This window comes from Chroicocephalus ridibundus, chromosome 6, assembly GCF_963924245.1.
Source record: "Chroicocephalus ridibundus chromosome 6, bChrRid1.1, whole genome shotgun sequence".
Lineage (NCBI taxonomy): Eukaryota > Metazoa > Chordata > Aves > Charadriiformes > Laridae > Chroicocephalus > Chroicocephalus ridibundus.
Window position 1 is genome coordinate 16,900,937 of NC_086289.1, and position 14,803 is coordinate 16,915,739.

The window sequence follows — 14,803 nt, forward strand, 5'->3', positions numbered from 1 at the left end:
CATATTTGCATCTTCATCCCAGGTTCTGATTGGTTGATGCTGTATTTAGAATGAAACTAGAGTTTATACCAGGTAAATTAATCTTTTAAAATGTTATTTTCTAATACATACATGTAGAAAAATGTATCAGCAAAAAATTTGCAACAAAAGTCTACCCTGCTTTACTAAGTTTTTTACTCACTTTTCCTTTTTCCATATACTGCTCCTTCAATTAAAATACTCTGAGCCTCATAGTCTTGCTCTATGATTATTACCATTAAAATGAACTACATAGTAGCATTCTGTGGGACACTTTGGGCGAGCAAACTGCCATAAAGCCTGTATCTGTTTTGTTTCAGCTGCCATTATTGGCACTTTGTTTAACGTTTTTAGTCATGTTCCTAAATAATGAATAGCTGCCAAATTACCACAGCACATTTGATGTGAATGAGTCATTGTCCTTAAATTAAAAAACAAAAATGTGATGACCTTCCTGTTTTTCTATATGTCATTATTGCCATCAAGTGACTAGTTTGAAACTTCCAATCATTCATTAGTACCTTGAATGGGCAGCAGTTATTTTTTTTTGCCTGGTCCTTAGGGTCTATTGTTTTAGGTAATCCAACCAGTAATAGCTTGGATTAAAAAAGAAAATTTAGGGAGAATGCCTAATCAACGTGCACCAAAATGCTAAACAAACAAAAGGCCTGTAGCCTCTGTGTCTGCAAAAGCAGACAATTATTGGACAATTATTGTCCATGTTATGTGCATGTTTATGTTTATTATCTTGTGGGAATAATCTAAAAAAAGATTTATCCGTATGTCTTGAAACTTAACTGCAATGCAGCTGTAACTTTTCTGATTCTGGAAAGTAGATTAAATATCCACTCTCATCATAAAAAGACAACAGACAAGAGCTCTGGAATTTCATGGGAGTGCTTTAGCTGTTGATGATACCAGGTTATGGATATCGATTAACCTGCCTGTTTCTTGGTATACGGTGTATGACCAATAATACATTCACCAACAATGAAGATGATGAAGATGAAAATGAATTTTGATAATATCCAGGCCATCAAAGTATAACAATGAGTCACTGGCTCCTGACAGGTACTGTACGGATGGGTGCATTTGAAATGTCTTCAAACACATTTTACCAATATCATCTTAATTCTTTGTTCCTGTACCCAGGACTGCTAACCCTGACAGTTGCTATCGTGACTGCAGGATAGGTGCTAAATGTTGTCTTTCATCACTGGCTATGCCTCTTTCTTACCACTGTGATCGTAATGATGTTTTAAAAGTGAATCTTCTTCAAGGGTCCAGAGTCTGCTTTCACTTCTAGGGCAAAGGTGCTACTTAGTTTGACTGGAATATTTCGCATGAGCAAGAAGTGGAAGATGTGACCTTATTATTTTTTTTCCCGTTGTTGTTGTTGTTTCATAGTAATATGCAAAATGTGGAAAGTCAGTCATATTTCACTGGTATTTGGCATCTGCTCAACAACTGATTGCTCTTCTCAGAGCTTTTTTGGAAAGTTTGCAGCACCATAATGACAGCTTTCTAAACACAGATGTCCTCTTGGTACAACCTATAATTTTTTATGAAAGAGGTATCGATGTCAGGAATTTGAACGAAGTACTGGAATTAGTTGAACATTCTTGTTATGAATATGTATTCAAAATATCTACAGTACATATATTGTAAGTTGGGGGAGGAATCTGCAGTGCGTAGTTGTTGGTACAAAATGCCCAAAATGTCAGAATGTAGCTTAAGACAAATTGATTCTTTTGTTAATGGACTGTGTATATCTTAGCGATTTTTCTCACTATGTTTTATACTGTGTGAGTGCATACTGTGAAGTTGAAGCATCAAGAATCTCAAGAACACATTTAGATAATCAGGGATTTGGCCACGGAAGATGTCTAATAGCTGAGAGGCCTGGCGTAGCTATTAAATGTTCTTGTAAAGTCCCATTAGTAGCCTCTTCCTCTTGTTTCATTTACCTCTCAGCTAAGCCGTCAGGAAATGAATATTTCAAACACAGATTTCCCCTCCTTAAGTCAGCTGGTTTTGTTGAGGTAACTCCTCTTAAATGTCTTTAGTAAGTAAAAGTCAGTTCAAAGATTAATGTCTAAGGATAAACTCCCAGCAGCTTGTGATACTTGCATTTTTACCTGTGGAACTATTATTTGCATATTCCTACAAATTATCTACACAAATGTAGGAAGACAGTGCCTAATGGTTATTGTATATACTTTATGTAAGTTCAGACTTGTAAGCGAAAAGGAAACTTCCCTCTGTTAATTTACTGTAATCATTTGTGATTGGTTTTTTTAGCAAAAAACTACAGTCCATTCTATATTGTTCTTTTACCTGTTCAGGTCTTGCTAAGATCACAGTACCAGGCAGCACTTGTATCTAGCAACTATCATGAAATTAGAGGAAACATATTTCAATAAATATTGTAGTATTTTATTTTTGTGCAGCTGTGCAGCCTTGATGTAAGTGCTGCAGTTGTTATGACTACAGCTAACTTTATGTAGCTTCCATCTATCTGTACTTGTACAAGGCACTTGGTTTTGATTTATTTTCAGGTCACGCCACTAGATCTATACACCCACACCACTAATGACACGTCATTCAGATTCAGAATAGATACTTTAGAGTTAGAACGCTGCATCAGAAATGATGCACAGCCATAACTGTTAGTTAGAAAATGCTTTCTTTTTAGACTTTAACTGGGTTGCGATGTGGCCGTTCAATATTACGATACTGGGGTTCTTTCACTTTTCCTCTTACTTTTGGTTGGTGATAAAATCGCTTGCGTGGTATGTACGCGTGTGTGCATGTGTGTGGCCCAGGCTGGGCTGCTGTTTGGCACGCCTTGGATCATGACCTTTTGCCAAACCTCAGCAGTAGCTCTTGGGGAAAAAATGTAAACATACAACCAAATTTACTCTGGTTTCTTTATTTAGCTCAGTGAAAGTTGATACTCATTGCTGTAAGGCTTCAATATTGCAAACTCTTTGCTAAATTAGAAAATGGGAGAAGCTAATTTTATATTTTAATAAAAGTAATTTTGTAAAAAATACAAGTGGGAGACAAGCAAATAGATTCTCCTAATGTATAGTAAGAATTGTAAGTGATTAACAGTTGTGATAATTTTATTTATTTATTTTAATCACATTTTAGTCCTCAAGGATGACAAGAAGGAAAACACTTATTTTGTTAGGCCAGAAGTGCATGGAAACGTTATGGGATAATACTAATTACTAAGAAAGTGCCAGGATCGTGGGTAGTATAATCATCTACAATTTTCTGAGAATGTTCTTACTAAAATGACCTACCTAATTTAAGTTTAATTTCCAAAATAAGGGGACGAGATGTCTTGTTTGGGACAGTGCAAGTGATGGACACTTTTTCTTGAAATGGTCTGCCTTTTACTAAATTAAACTGGCCTTTTTTCTTCCTGTAGATGATAGTTTAAGATTATGCTGGTTTTTCCTATGTGGTTACAAGTTATGGGGAAACAGAGCAGAGTTTCCATAAACGAGAACATACAGGATTTCAGTAAATGGAAGACCTTTTGTCTGCTTGGTTATTTTGACTGGCATTAAAACTCACCTGCCAACAGTTTGCCACTCATACTGACTCTTTTATATTTATTGTGAGCTGTTACCACTTTTGGCTATAAGAGACAATCACTTCACCAAATTGCAGAGCATTTAGATGAGTTGTCAGTTAACACAGAATGTGTGTGTAATCGATATAAAGATTAATGATTAAAACTGTCAGTTTCCCCTGCCTTAAAATGTGAATATTTGCTCTGAACTATGCCTCTAAATGGTTTTCAAATGTCCCCCAGTGCAAAACCTGAGATAAATCAGCACAGGCCCAAAGGATTTATAGTATTGGGTTGGGGGTTTTATTTTGTTTTGTTTGTTTGTATTTTAAGTTTTAAGGATACAGAAGTTTACATGACGAGAACAGTGTTTTCCATGTGGACGCACTCCTGTAACTTAAAGAACTTCCTTCAACCTGAGTAGTTACATATTTAACGTACTGTACAAACAGAGGGATCTACATTTCTTTCATGAGGATATTGCCAGTAATGCTGTCTACAGAAAGCTAAGCCATGATGTTTGGTGTGAACAGAACCGGAGCAGACCAAACTGTTTAGTATCGAATATTTGAAGATTAAAAAACCCGAGGCTTTGGCTAACCCACACAGCAAAAATCCTAAACCGTCGAAGGAAAATACACTCATGTAGATTAACTTTTACCAAACTTATTGACTTGTCTTTGCGAGCTGATGGGACGCTGAAGAAGAGACTGCAGAAGTTGTGTATAAACAGTCTTGTTTATGAGAAGGTGTGGAAAATTCGGGGTTAAAGGAATTGTCACAACTTCTTGAGCAGATGAAGGCAGAAGAAAGATTAATCTAGTAGCTGCTGCTGGTATCAGGGAACCAAAAGGAAACTGTTTGACCACAAAATTTAAAAAACCCTAAAGCTTCTTCCAATTCTTAGAGAGTGTTTTCGTGGTAACAAACATCATTCTCTGTATTTCATTTGTGATTGAATCAGCCACTGTCACCTTCATGCAAATCCAGTAGAAGGGAAGGGGACCAAACAAAGGAGAAAACTGCTTTGCCTGGATCAGGAAATAGGGAGAAGGGCAGAACACCCCCAGGAGGGTGGCTGTAGCCCCTGATTCCTCTCTATTGCCCATGGGGTTGTTGTGTGCTTTGCCAGATAAGAACCAGTGCAAGCAACAACCGTAACATCTGTGTTTCTGCCATTGTTTTGCTTATGTGATTTCCAGGAGGAAAGAAAGAGCTTAGATCTATGCCTGAAATCAGTCGTAGGCTGTGCAGTTTTCTTATGAATGCTCAAACCACCATCACATTCCTTGCCTGAGCTCTGCACCTTTCTGTCTCCTGAACTGACACTTTCCTTTTTTCTTCCCCTCAGTCTGCCGCCTTTTCTCCCCCTGCTGCTGGCTCGTGTTGCTGGGTTCCTGAGACTATGGGGAATTTCGTGGGCTCTGACTCAGTCCCTTTCCCAGGCACTACAGCCGTGCTTATCTCTGTACTGCACAGGAGCAGGGCAAATGAAGCACTTCTGGGCTTTATGCTTTTCACTAGCTTAGCAACAAGTGAGGGACTGCTATTGTGGCTCCGGCAAATAAGAATGACCTATGCCATGTAATGTGGGTGCTTGAAATACCTATATGTGCGTACAGTTATGCGTCACTGTTTTAAAGTTACATCAGTACTGGACAACTGGAAAAGCTGCTGTATTTTTAATATGTCCTTGTAATATCCATTGCATCTGTGTGGACTGAAATTATCATATGCTGAGGGGGGACCTTATCAACACTTATAAATACTTACAGGGTGGGTGTCAGGAGGATGGGGCCAGGATCTTTTCGGTGGTGCCTGGGGACAGGACAAGAGGTAACGGGCACAAACTTGAGCATGGGAAGTTCCACCTAAACATGAGGAGGAACCTCTTTACTTTGGGGGTGACAGAGCACTGGAACAGGCTGCCCAGAGAGGTGGTGGAGTCTCCAACTCTGGAGATGTTCAAAACCCACCTGGACGCGTTCCTGTGCAACCTGCTCTGGGTGACCCTGCTCTGGCAGGGGGGTTGGACTAGATGATCTCCAGAGGTCCCTTCCAACCCTATGATTCTATGATTCTATATTTCATCAAGTTTATTTGCATAATGAACAGATAATGTTTTATTAGTGAAAAACCAATTGAAAAAACGGAACTTTGAAACATCTTAAAGAAGCTAAGATAAAAACAGTAAGAAACTAAACCACTGATTTTCAGACATTCACGGCTAGAAAATTTTCTAATGTATTTCATAGCTTTATGAATGCTTGTAACTTCAGCTAAATTACTTAAATCACAGGTACTCTTAATAAGTAAACCTGTATGCTTTGCAATACTGACTTTTTAAAAAGACTCAAAGCAGAGCCTATTGTTTGATTTCCATTTTTGTACCCTTTTCCTGGTCCTTTGCTTTTTTCAGTATGTCACAAGATCAGGTGCAACACATAGTCATGATGAAAGCACTATGTAGAGCAAGCAGGAACAAAGAAGAAACAGTAATCTAAAATTGTTGGACAGGTGATGCTACCACGTATCATACCTCTGTATCATACCTTGCTGATTATGCAGTGTAAACTTCAAGCTGAGTAGACTTTACCAAATGCTAAGTGATTATCTTGAATCTTGTTCACAGTTAGGAATTTACAACTTAAGCAACTGAATATCTATATTTTCTAAATGGATCTGATATTCCAGGGTTGGGTTTTGTTCCACCAAAATTGCAGTCTTGGTCTGTTGATAGCTCTGCATTTCTTATACGTAAGACATATCGTACAAGACGTCTTGCACAAAAGTAATCAGAATATCTTATCACCTTCTTAAGGACTCCTGGTGTTGCATGTTGCAAGCTGAAAGCTGAACTTGACCATTAAGAGTCTGACTGAGGTCTTTGTTAGGGATGGATCACGCATCAACATCATCACTAAAACGAAAAGGGTGTGACACACAAATTTTTGGAACTGTATTCAAAAGATCTGCAAAAATGACTACCAAAATACAGAAATATTTATTTATGACTTGTCTTTGAAATTAAAATATATCCTACCGTGAACTAAACATTTGGGATGAAATCTTTCCCTGTTGAGGGCAATCACAGCTAGTGGAACCAAGATTTCACCTAGTGTGCATTTTGTTTGCAGTAAAATAAAAAGCCATGAATAAGATGACTCACGTGGCTGTTGATACATCCATACTTCGGCAGAGTCAAGCAGTGTATGTGCTGCAATATCCTGGAAGTGGCCAGTCTGAGAAACAACACTGATATTATTGCGCACCAGTCATTCCCTATGAATTGCAAATTGTCAGAAGATGAACACTGACTCTACAAGAATTTACAGCATTTATCTCCTAGGCCTGCTTATCTAATTGCACTGAAGGCATTTCCTCAGGGTTCACATCACGAAAGTCTTGAGACAATTCAGTTGTAAATCTCTGTGGGGACTGAGCTGAGAGCAATGGCATGGCCCCAAGCACTGTGCCAAGAGCAGACGAGATTACTAATGCCAGTGAAATATTCTTTATCTGCTCAACAACCAATCCTCTGGATTGTCACCAAGTGCAAAATGAAGCACCTATCTGCCAAATATGAGAAATTGCTTGTATTTCGGGACAGAAACCTGACCTATCTGTTTGTCTCACATGCCAGCTGCTTTGCCTACGTTAGGTGGAAATGAGAAATTTATTCAGTGTAAAGTGCACAGCACAATGAATAAGCAAACTAAAAGACTCTTGCTTTGCTGACTGATTATTTTCTTCGCTCATTGATTAAAACATTTTTCCCGGGGCAAGAGTGGGTGGTAAGCTTGGTTTGAAAAGTATAAATAAGAAAAGAATTAAAACAAGCAGGTTTGGGTTTTTTTTTTTAACATCTGATCTTAACCATCTTCTTGGAAAAATATGTTTTTATAAACTGCAAATTATGTAATGTTTTTGATGTTACCATTTTAAAAGAAATTAATTCTTGTTTTTAGCTAAGACAAATAAAGGTTAGAATTTCATTGCATTTCACACTGCTCCTCATGTGTAACAGTAGTACAGTAAGTAAAGTGATAATTAATTGCTCCTCCTATTATGTCTCTCTAGAGATCTGAAGAATAATTTGATCAGCACAATTGAGCCAGGGGCCTTCCATGGACTTTCAGAACTCAAGCGCCTGTAAGTATTAATTCCATTTGAATTATTCTGCAAACTGTGTTTGTATCGACATTTCTATCCTTGGGCAACTCAAATATGCCACCAAGCAATAATCACATAAGGACACTGGCTGTAAAATAGAAAATCACACACCGTGCTTTTTAAATTTACCAGGCCTTTTTCTTCTTTCTCTCCTTTTTTTTCCCCATTTCCCCTTTCTTTTTTACCTTTTCCCATTTAAAATAATCTATTTGCTCTCCAGTAAATGTCCTAACAAGTACATCTATAAAGGTAAAAAACATGCTTAATTAATGACTTAGCAGACAATATATCACTATAGTCATTAATCAGAAATAAAACTAAGTGGTTTAAGTATGTGTGAACAATGTTTTGTTCTACACTAAGTTTTTTCATTGTGTAAGGTCTACTATTATCACAGACCTGGTCTATAAAATAAATTCTTAGACAGGAAACTTTGTCATGCTTTCGAATTTGTCTACCATTTTCATACCTCTCACATTGACTCTGCTTGACATTTTTTATTTTTAGCATGGTTTTCTAAGGAAACAAGACTTATGCAATATATTGCCTGTCCATCATTCTTGCATTCTTCTTTTTGAAAAGGTTCTCGTGGTACTTTTGAAAGGACTGACTGATTTTTAAACGACATTTGTAGAGAGTAAAAATATCTAAGTTACTAAGATCCTACAAGTGGGCCTTTTTGCTTTTGATTAACAAGGACTACAGACCCTCCTTAGTTCTACTCAGCCTAAAGGAAAAGTGAGATGAACCCTTTTTCAATTATAATTTTCCAAGTGAGAGCATCCAAATGTCCATGTAATGGCTAACCAGGCCATCAGCACGCACCAGAAATCTGCCTAGCCGTCGTGTGTGCTGTCGTTTGTGTGAGGAGAAAACCGATGAGAAAACAGGGATTATTTTTGTGGGATGGGAAGATTTAGAGGAGAAGGAATGCAAATCCACAGAAAAAGAAATTTACAAATCCTTCTGCTTTTCTCCTCTGAGGTTAAATTCCCTAACGGCTGTGTACAGGGAACACTGCACAACCTAAGTAAAAGATCATACAGGTAGCGGTATTTTCTAACACCAACCACTAAGTTTTAGTGCATTTGGGTAGAAAGCCAATGACATAATGATGATGAAGTCAGAGTAGCATATATATTTTTAATACAAAGAAAAACATTAGGTTGAAACTTTCTCGCTTGCTCTGTATATAGGGATAACAATCCAATGAAATGATCGAAATGAGTACTAATTGTTGCTTTGGCCGCATGCTCTAATAACACAACCCTGACCTCTTGTGGGAAAACCAGGAAACCTGTGCAAGTCATGGGCTGCACATCTGAAGACTGCACAGGTGGAGGCTTGGGTCAGCCAGGAGAGGCAGGTCAAGGATGAGGAAGTCATTAGGCACTGGGAAAAGTGACAAGAAAAGACTCTTCAGCAAACTAGAAAAGGCAACCTTGGGATTTATCATGCTAGATCTCAAAAAACTCCTCGTTGCTGATATGAACAGGTAACGCTGGGAGCAATCTAGATACAGGGACTTGATTAATTACTAGACTGCCACATGTTTGGTACAAATCGTGTAGTCCATGGTAAACAAGAAAATCTCTGCATTCCTTCACTGTGCAACTGTTGGGTAGCAGGCAGTTGAGCTAAAGGAATAAATAGTGTAAACTCCAGTTGAATGCTGAATGTAGTAATTACTTTAAGACTACATTACATTCACATCTTCTTATTTCCCATGTAAAATATAAATGATGCTGTGAAAAGCAGAAGCTGATATAATATGGACAACTGCAAGAGATATGGCTATGGCAAGTCAGACAGAAAAACTGCAGGCTGTCAACATCAGAATGTTTTCTGTGAATGATTTGGAGAACCATAATAATTTGTATTTGAATGACAAACTGAATTATTTCAAGGGTTTACTCAAAAAGCTACACACAAAATTGATGAAAATTGAAAATTTATGAAACATTAAAATTACGGCACTTGGTTATTCAACAGAGGAGTTTTGTTTTCCCTGATGTCAATTTTACAAGTCATCATTAGTAAGTTAAATGTCTTACTCCTGAAAAGGAACACCAGCTTTGTACGTTATGAATTGAATTATGTCTACTATTACATGTATTAGTCTGGAGGAATGTGCAGCAAGTTGTCTTTTCTTTTTGCTAATATTTTTTTAGAAAACATGTTTTGCAATACTGAGATTTCAGCTACTGCCATAAATCTTATTGTGAAAATAACACTCGTTGAAGTAAACTTTGAGAAAAGGGTATGTAGCCTTTCACTTTATTAAAAATACCAACTTACTGGGTGCCACACTTAAAGAAATATGCACTTGTTTTGATTAGTTTTGACGAAATTTACTTTTGCTACCCAAATTATGCCCCACATAGTGATGCGTTTCTTCCGTATGTGTTCAGACTTTGCTTAGGCAGAAGTAAAGCATTGCCCAACCAAGAATTCTGGGTAGATTCTCGTTTACTGTTTACCTCTTCTAATAGAAAGATATCTATTTATAGATATATGTATTTGTATGTTTGTTTGTCTTAAACTTGCATTTTTAGATTTTCTGTGTAGCTCTCATTAGGAGAACTTAAAGAATAATGCTAATATGTAATTATTGCACTATATTGTTATCCACACTATTTTCTCAGCTGTTGCCTACTTAATATCCTTGACAAGCATTTAAGAAATATTTTCATTCTAATGTGATGTTTCATCATTTAATTGTACAACGATATAATCTTTGTCTGATAGGACAAGACTTTGCAGTGAATTCTAAAGAAATTGCCTTCACATTCTACCTAATTGGATATGTCTCCATGAAAGCAACAACTAGATTTTTCAAACTACAACCCTTATTCTCCTTTTTGATGACTTTAGTGTTCTCATATAACAATAGAAAAACAGGGAATCCGCACAACGTAACAAAGGAATTGGAAGACTACTACTGATTCTAAACCAAAACCATATTCAGATCAATGTTAACATTTTATTGGATGTATAATCACTTAAAATCCCTATATTACTGCAATTATTTAAAAAAAAACCATACTTGATAAGAAGGAAAATTTGAGTCAAGGTTGAAAACCAAATATGTAAAAATTAAACCCTAGTTCAGAACGCACCAAAGGGCAGCATTCATGGTGTTATCACAACATAACTGTTCGTCCCTACTTTTGTCTCCTTCCTGTAAGTATCCCATACATAATGTTGTATGTGTGACTTGTACAGAAAACACCCATTCACCTTTCTGCAGAGACGAGTTACGGAACGTAATGCCTTGTACTGTTTGTGGTCTAGACAGCCACAGTATTGCTCTTCAAAGACCTTGCCAAGTGCTTATCAGGACTGACCTTCTTACTCACTCAAGAATTAATTGCCCTCTGGTTTCTGCGATTTCTTCAGCAAGAAAGGATTCTGTCAATGAGATGAGATATTAGTAAACAGTAAAAATATGTCAATTTTTGCTGAATATTGCATGCAACAAAATGCATAGTATTTTTCAGAAGTAAATGAATAGATGCTAGTAACTTTGATAAAGAAAATTCTTTATATTGGAAATGATTTTTTTTTTATTTGCGACATATACTAATGACATTAAAATGTGGTTTTATGTAAGTTGCAGGATGGTGTGTTTAATTGCGGAATATTGCTCAGTAATGGTAATACAAAAGTTGTTACATCTATTTAATTCAGTTATGTTACACTATGGACAAAGGTTTTATTTCTTGTTTGTCTCTAGCCCCTTAAGAGTTAAAGAGGCTGTATGTGATTATGTATATGAAAAAGACAGGCCTAATGTTTCATGGTTTTTTTGTTTGTTTGTTTCAGGGATCTTTCAAATAACAGAATTGGTTGCCTAACACCAGAAATGTTTGTTGGACTTAACAGTCTTCACAAACTGTGAGTATAGTACCACAGGAGAAATCCAAACTGCCACATGGTTTACCTGAGTACAGTTGGCAATAAACTTTCATTATAAGAAAATTATAGGTTTTGTACTAAAAAAAAAATTTCATTTTCACATTGCAAAGAGGCTGAACGTGACATTTCTGTTTGCTTGTCTCAGAAACAATTCAAGGTCAAGCACACAGATGAGACGTTTACTGGTTAAAAGGGATACATTGCTCTTTCTAACCATTACGGATCAATTAGAATTTTATAACTTTTTTTTTTTTCCTTAAGTGCGTTACATAAAAAAATAAGCATATACTCAGACAAAAAATGTATGAAGTGTCAAGCAAATTTGGAATATCAGGGTATTTAAAATTGCTTCAGAAATATCAATTTTAGACAGTCTAAGGTGTTGCGTTGTACACTTTATTTGTCATAGTACTTTTTGAGTGATTAGTTTATCATATGCAACTGCACTGGAATGTGCTCTAGGGAGCAAAGCAATCAACTTGCATATCCATAAGCACGCCAGGGGGCTGTGTGATCAATAGGTTATCAGGCTATTCTAGAAAGAGCACTCAGAAAACATGAGAGTATGATAGTATACCCAGGCTGTTCAGTTTTGGGGATAATCAGATGACCTGGAAGAAGAGATAAAATGTGCAACGACGAAGTTTGCTAGTAGGTACTAAGTTAACCAAAGAATTAGAGAGAAGGGTTGATTTTTAAGGACAGCAGTAATGTACAGGACTGGGCAGTAAAATGGCAGATGAAATTTATTGTAGATAAATACTAAGTGATGGAAGGGAGAAGGAAGCTCAGTCTGTTCTGAGCTAACCATTAACATGCAGGAATGATCTTTTGAGATTAGAGTGGGTAATGCCATGAAAACATCTGCTCAGTATCATTTAAAAAAAAAAGGGGGGGAGTATTATTAAAGGAAGAGAGAACAAATTGGAGAACATCCATCGTACAGTAAAAAAGCAAAGAACCTGCATTTTTAATACTGTGAGCGCTTCCAGTCTGCCCACCTCAAAAAGATGATGAAAACTAGAAAAGGTTCAGAGAAGGACAGAATGGAATGGCCAAAAGTGTGGTACAGCATAGGAAAGTGCTAGGAATTAGTAAATTGGCTGCGACTTTCCTGGCTGGAAAGGGACAATTCACAGGAAGGGCCCTGGTTTAAATGGACATTTGGCCAGACCCAGAGGGCTCTGTGTCTTCATTGATATCTGTCTTCATTTCTGAATGGGAAATACATTCCTGTACTGCATCATAGTGTGTTACAAATCTCATACTTTATTTTCTTCCTCTCCAGCCAGTTCTGGCATTTCCTTAGAAAAACAGGGAAATCTTTCTAGAAAGATCTGCCATGAGGTCAAGATGACACCAGGTAAAAGGCTGAAATCTGGCATGCTTACTGATCACATTACTGAGAGTAACTATGCCACATCTTCTCTGATGAAAACAAGTGAGAACAGCTGATGGGAAGAGCATCGATAGCATGCTGATGACCAGGGGCAGGCTGCCCCTCTTTTTACTCGTCTAAAGATGAGTTGACAAATTGGGCAAGACCAACTCCGCTGTTGAGGGTTGCTGGGTCTCCTTTTGTTGTGCACAGTGAACATGACCGTGACTATATAGCCAGATTACCATAGGAGGTATGTTTAATTCAAAATGGTGAAGTCATCTTATTTAATGGAAGGTGCCTCTAGATGCTAGGAGCAACCTCAACAGAAACTGTTCAAAACCCTGATCTCTCAGAAAAACATGTCTAAGAGTTCCATTCATAAATCTTCCAGACTTCATCTTAAAAGCTAATTAGAAGTTAAATACAGAACTTCAGTCCTGTGATGGTAAGGAACAGAAATTCATTCACAGTGAGTGTACAACATTTATTCTGTGGCAGTGTTTGGCTGTACTATCCCCTTTCCTCTGAAGACCAGGAAAGAGTGTGGCAGTATATCTCCTCATCCTTCACTGATACCAGAGATGTCAGAAAAAGGCACAATATGCATGCTACATGCCCGTAGTTACTGGGCTGATCAAACACACCAGTACAGTTTCCTTTTGTAAAATCAATTTGCCATATCCCTGCTCATTCTAGTAACCCGTGTACCTGTCCCAGTGTTGGCAAATCTTTTCTGAGCATGCAGATCCAGAGAAAGTATCCCAGTTCCCTCTACACTATCGTTAACACCGTGTCTTCCTTCCTCTGGTCTTTTTGTGCATCCTAAGTAAATATTTATGTTTCCCTCAAGATGGAGCTAACTTTCATTTCCAATGGATGTAGATCCAGAGCTTTTTGTATTGTTTTCCATCTGAGGCCGCAGTTTATTGCAGAAGTTTGAATTAAACCTTTCTTAAGTATGATTCTCAAGTGCCGGTCTTATTACACTTTTCACTTTGAATATTATTTAATGAAATTACTAGACATCTCATCTTCAAGAGTGTTCACCTCTCCTTGTCTGATAGTTCTCTTAATGTTGGCCAGTCGTTGGTTTTGTTATTATGAGATTTCATTTTCATGTGCTTACATTTCTGAGCCAGTCATTTGTGAAAGCACTAAATACAATCAGTCACAAGAGTGTTTGTGCAGAACACTAGTAAAGTCTTACTCCTCTCCCTTCTATCCTGTCCATTATCTTACAGTGTCTTACAATAAATGCACTTAACGCCAGGTTCTTCATGCTTTAATGGCTGTTACGTCCATGCATCAGTGGAAAAAATGATGATTCTGGTAACTGTAGACCTGTTAGCCTGGCCTCATTGTATTTGATGCAGTAAACGAGTGAGTTTTGAATGAAAGAAAAATGGAAAAAAATGTTGGCAAATCAGAAATGGGGGAAAAAAATCAATATACATCTATTGGAGATGTATCATTTAATCATATAAAAAAGAACACTAATTTTCTAGACAAGGAAAATTGTTTCTTGATTTTCATATACATGTAACATGATACCACTTAAGCAGGAGAAAACCATTAACATTTGTACTAGTGATTTCATGTGAGTGATATTAGCCTAGAAGGCCTCTGGTTGCTCAGGTATTTTTCTGATTTTAACTAGTTCTGCAAATCAGTATTCATATTGTAGGTGATCTTGGGAAAGATAATTTCCAGAATTTAGTGTATGCTCC

The 14,803-nt window shown here is 37.2% G+C and overlaps 1 protein-coding gene across 4 annotated transcripts in view; it reads left to right on the forward strand.

Annotated features, from left to right (window-relative positions):
• The window catches only part of ADGRA1 (adhesion G protein-coupled receptor A1), a 272,861-nt gene that overhangs the window by 93,174 nt on the left and 164,884 nt on the right, over positions 1-14,803 (forward strand). For all 4 annotated transcript variants that reach the window (XM_063339128.1, XM_063339129.1, XM_063339130.1 and 1 more), the window contains 2 exons: positions 7,685-7,756; positions 11,603-11,674. In XM_063339128.1, the coding sequence (XP_063195198.1) occupies positions 7,685-7,756; positions 11,603-11,674 (144 nt within the window). The remainder of the gene's footprint in view (positions 1-7,684; positions 7,757-11,602; positions 11,675-14,803) is intronic.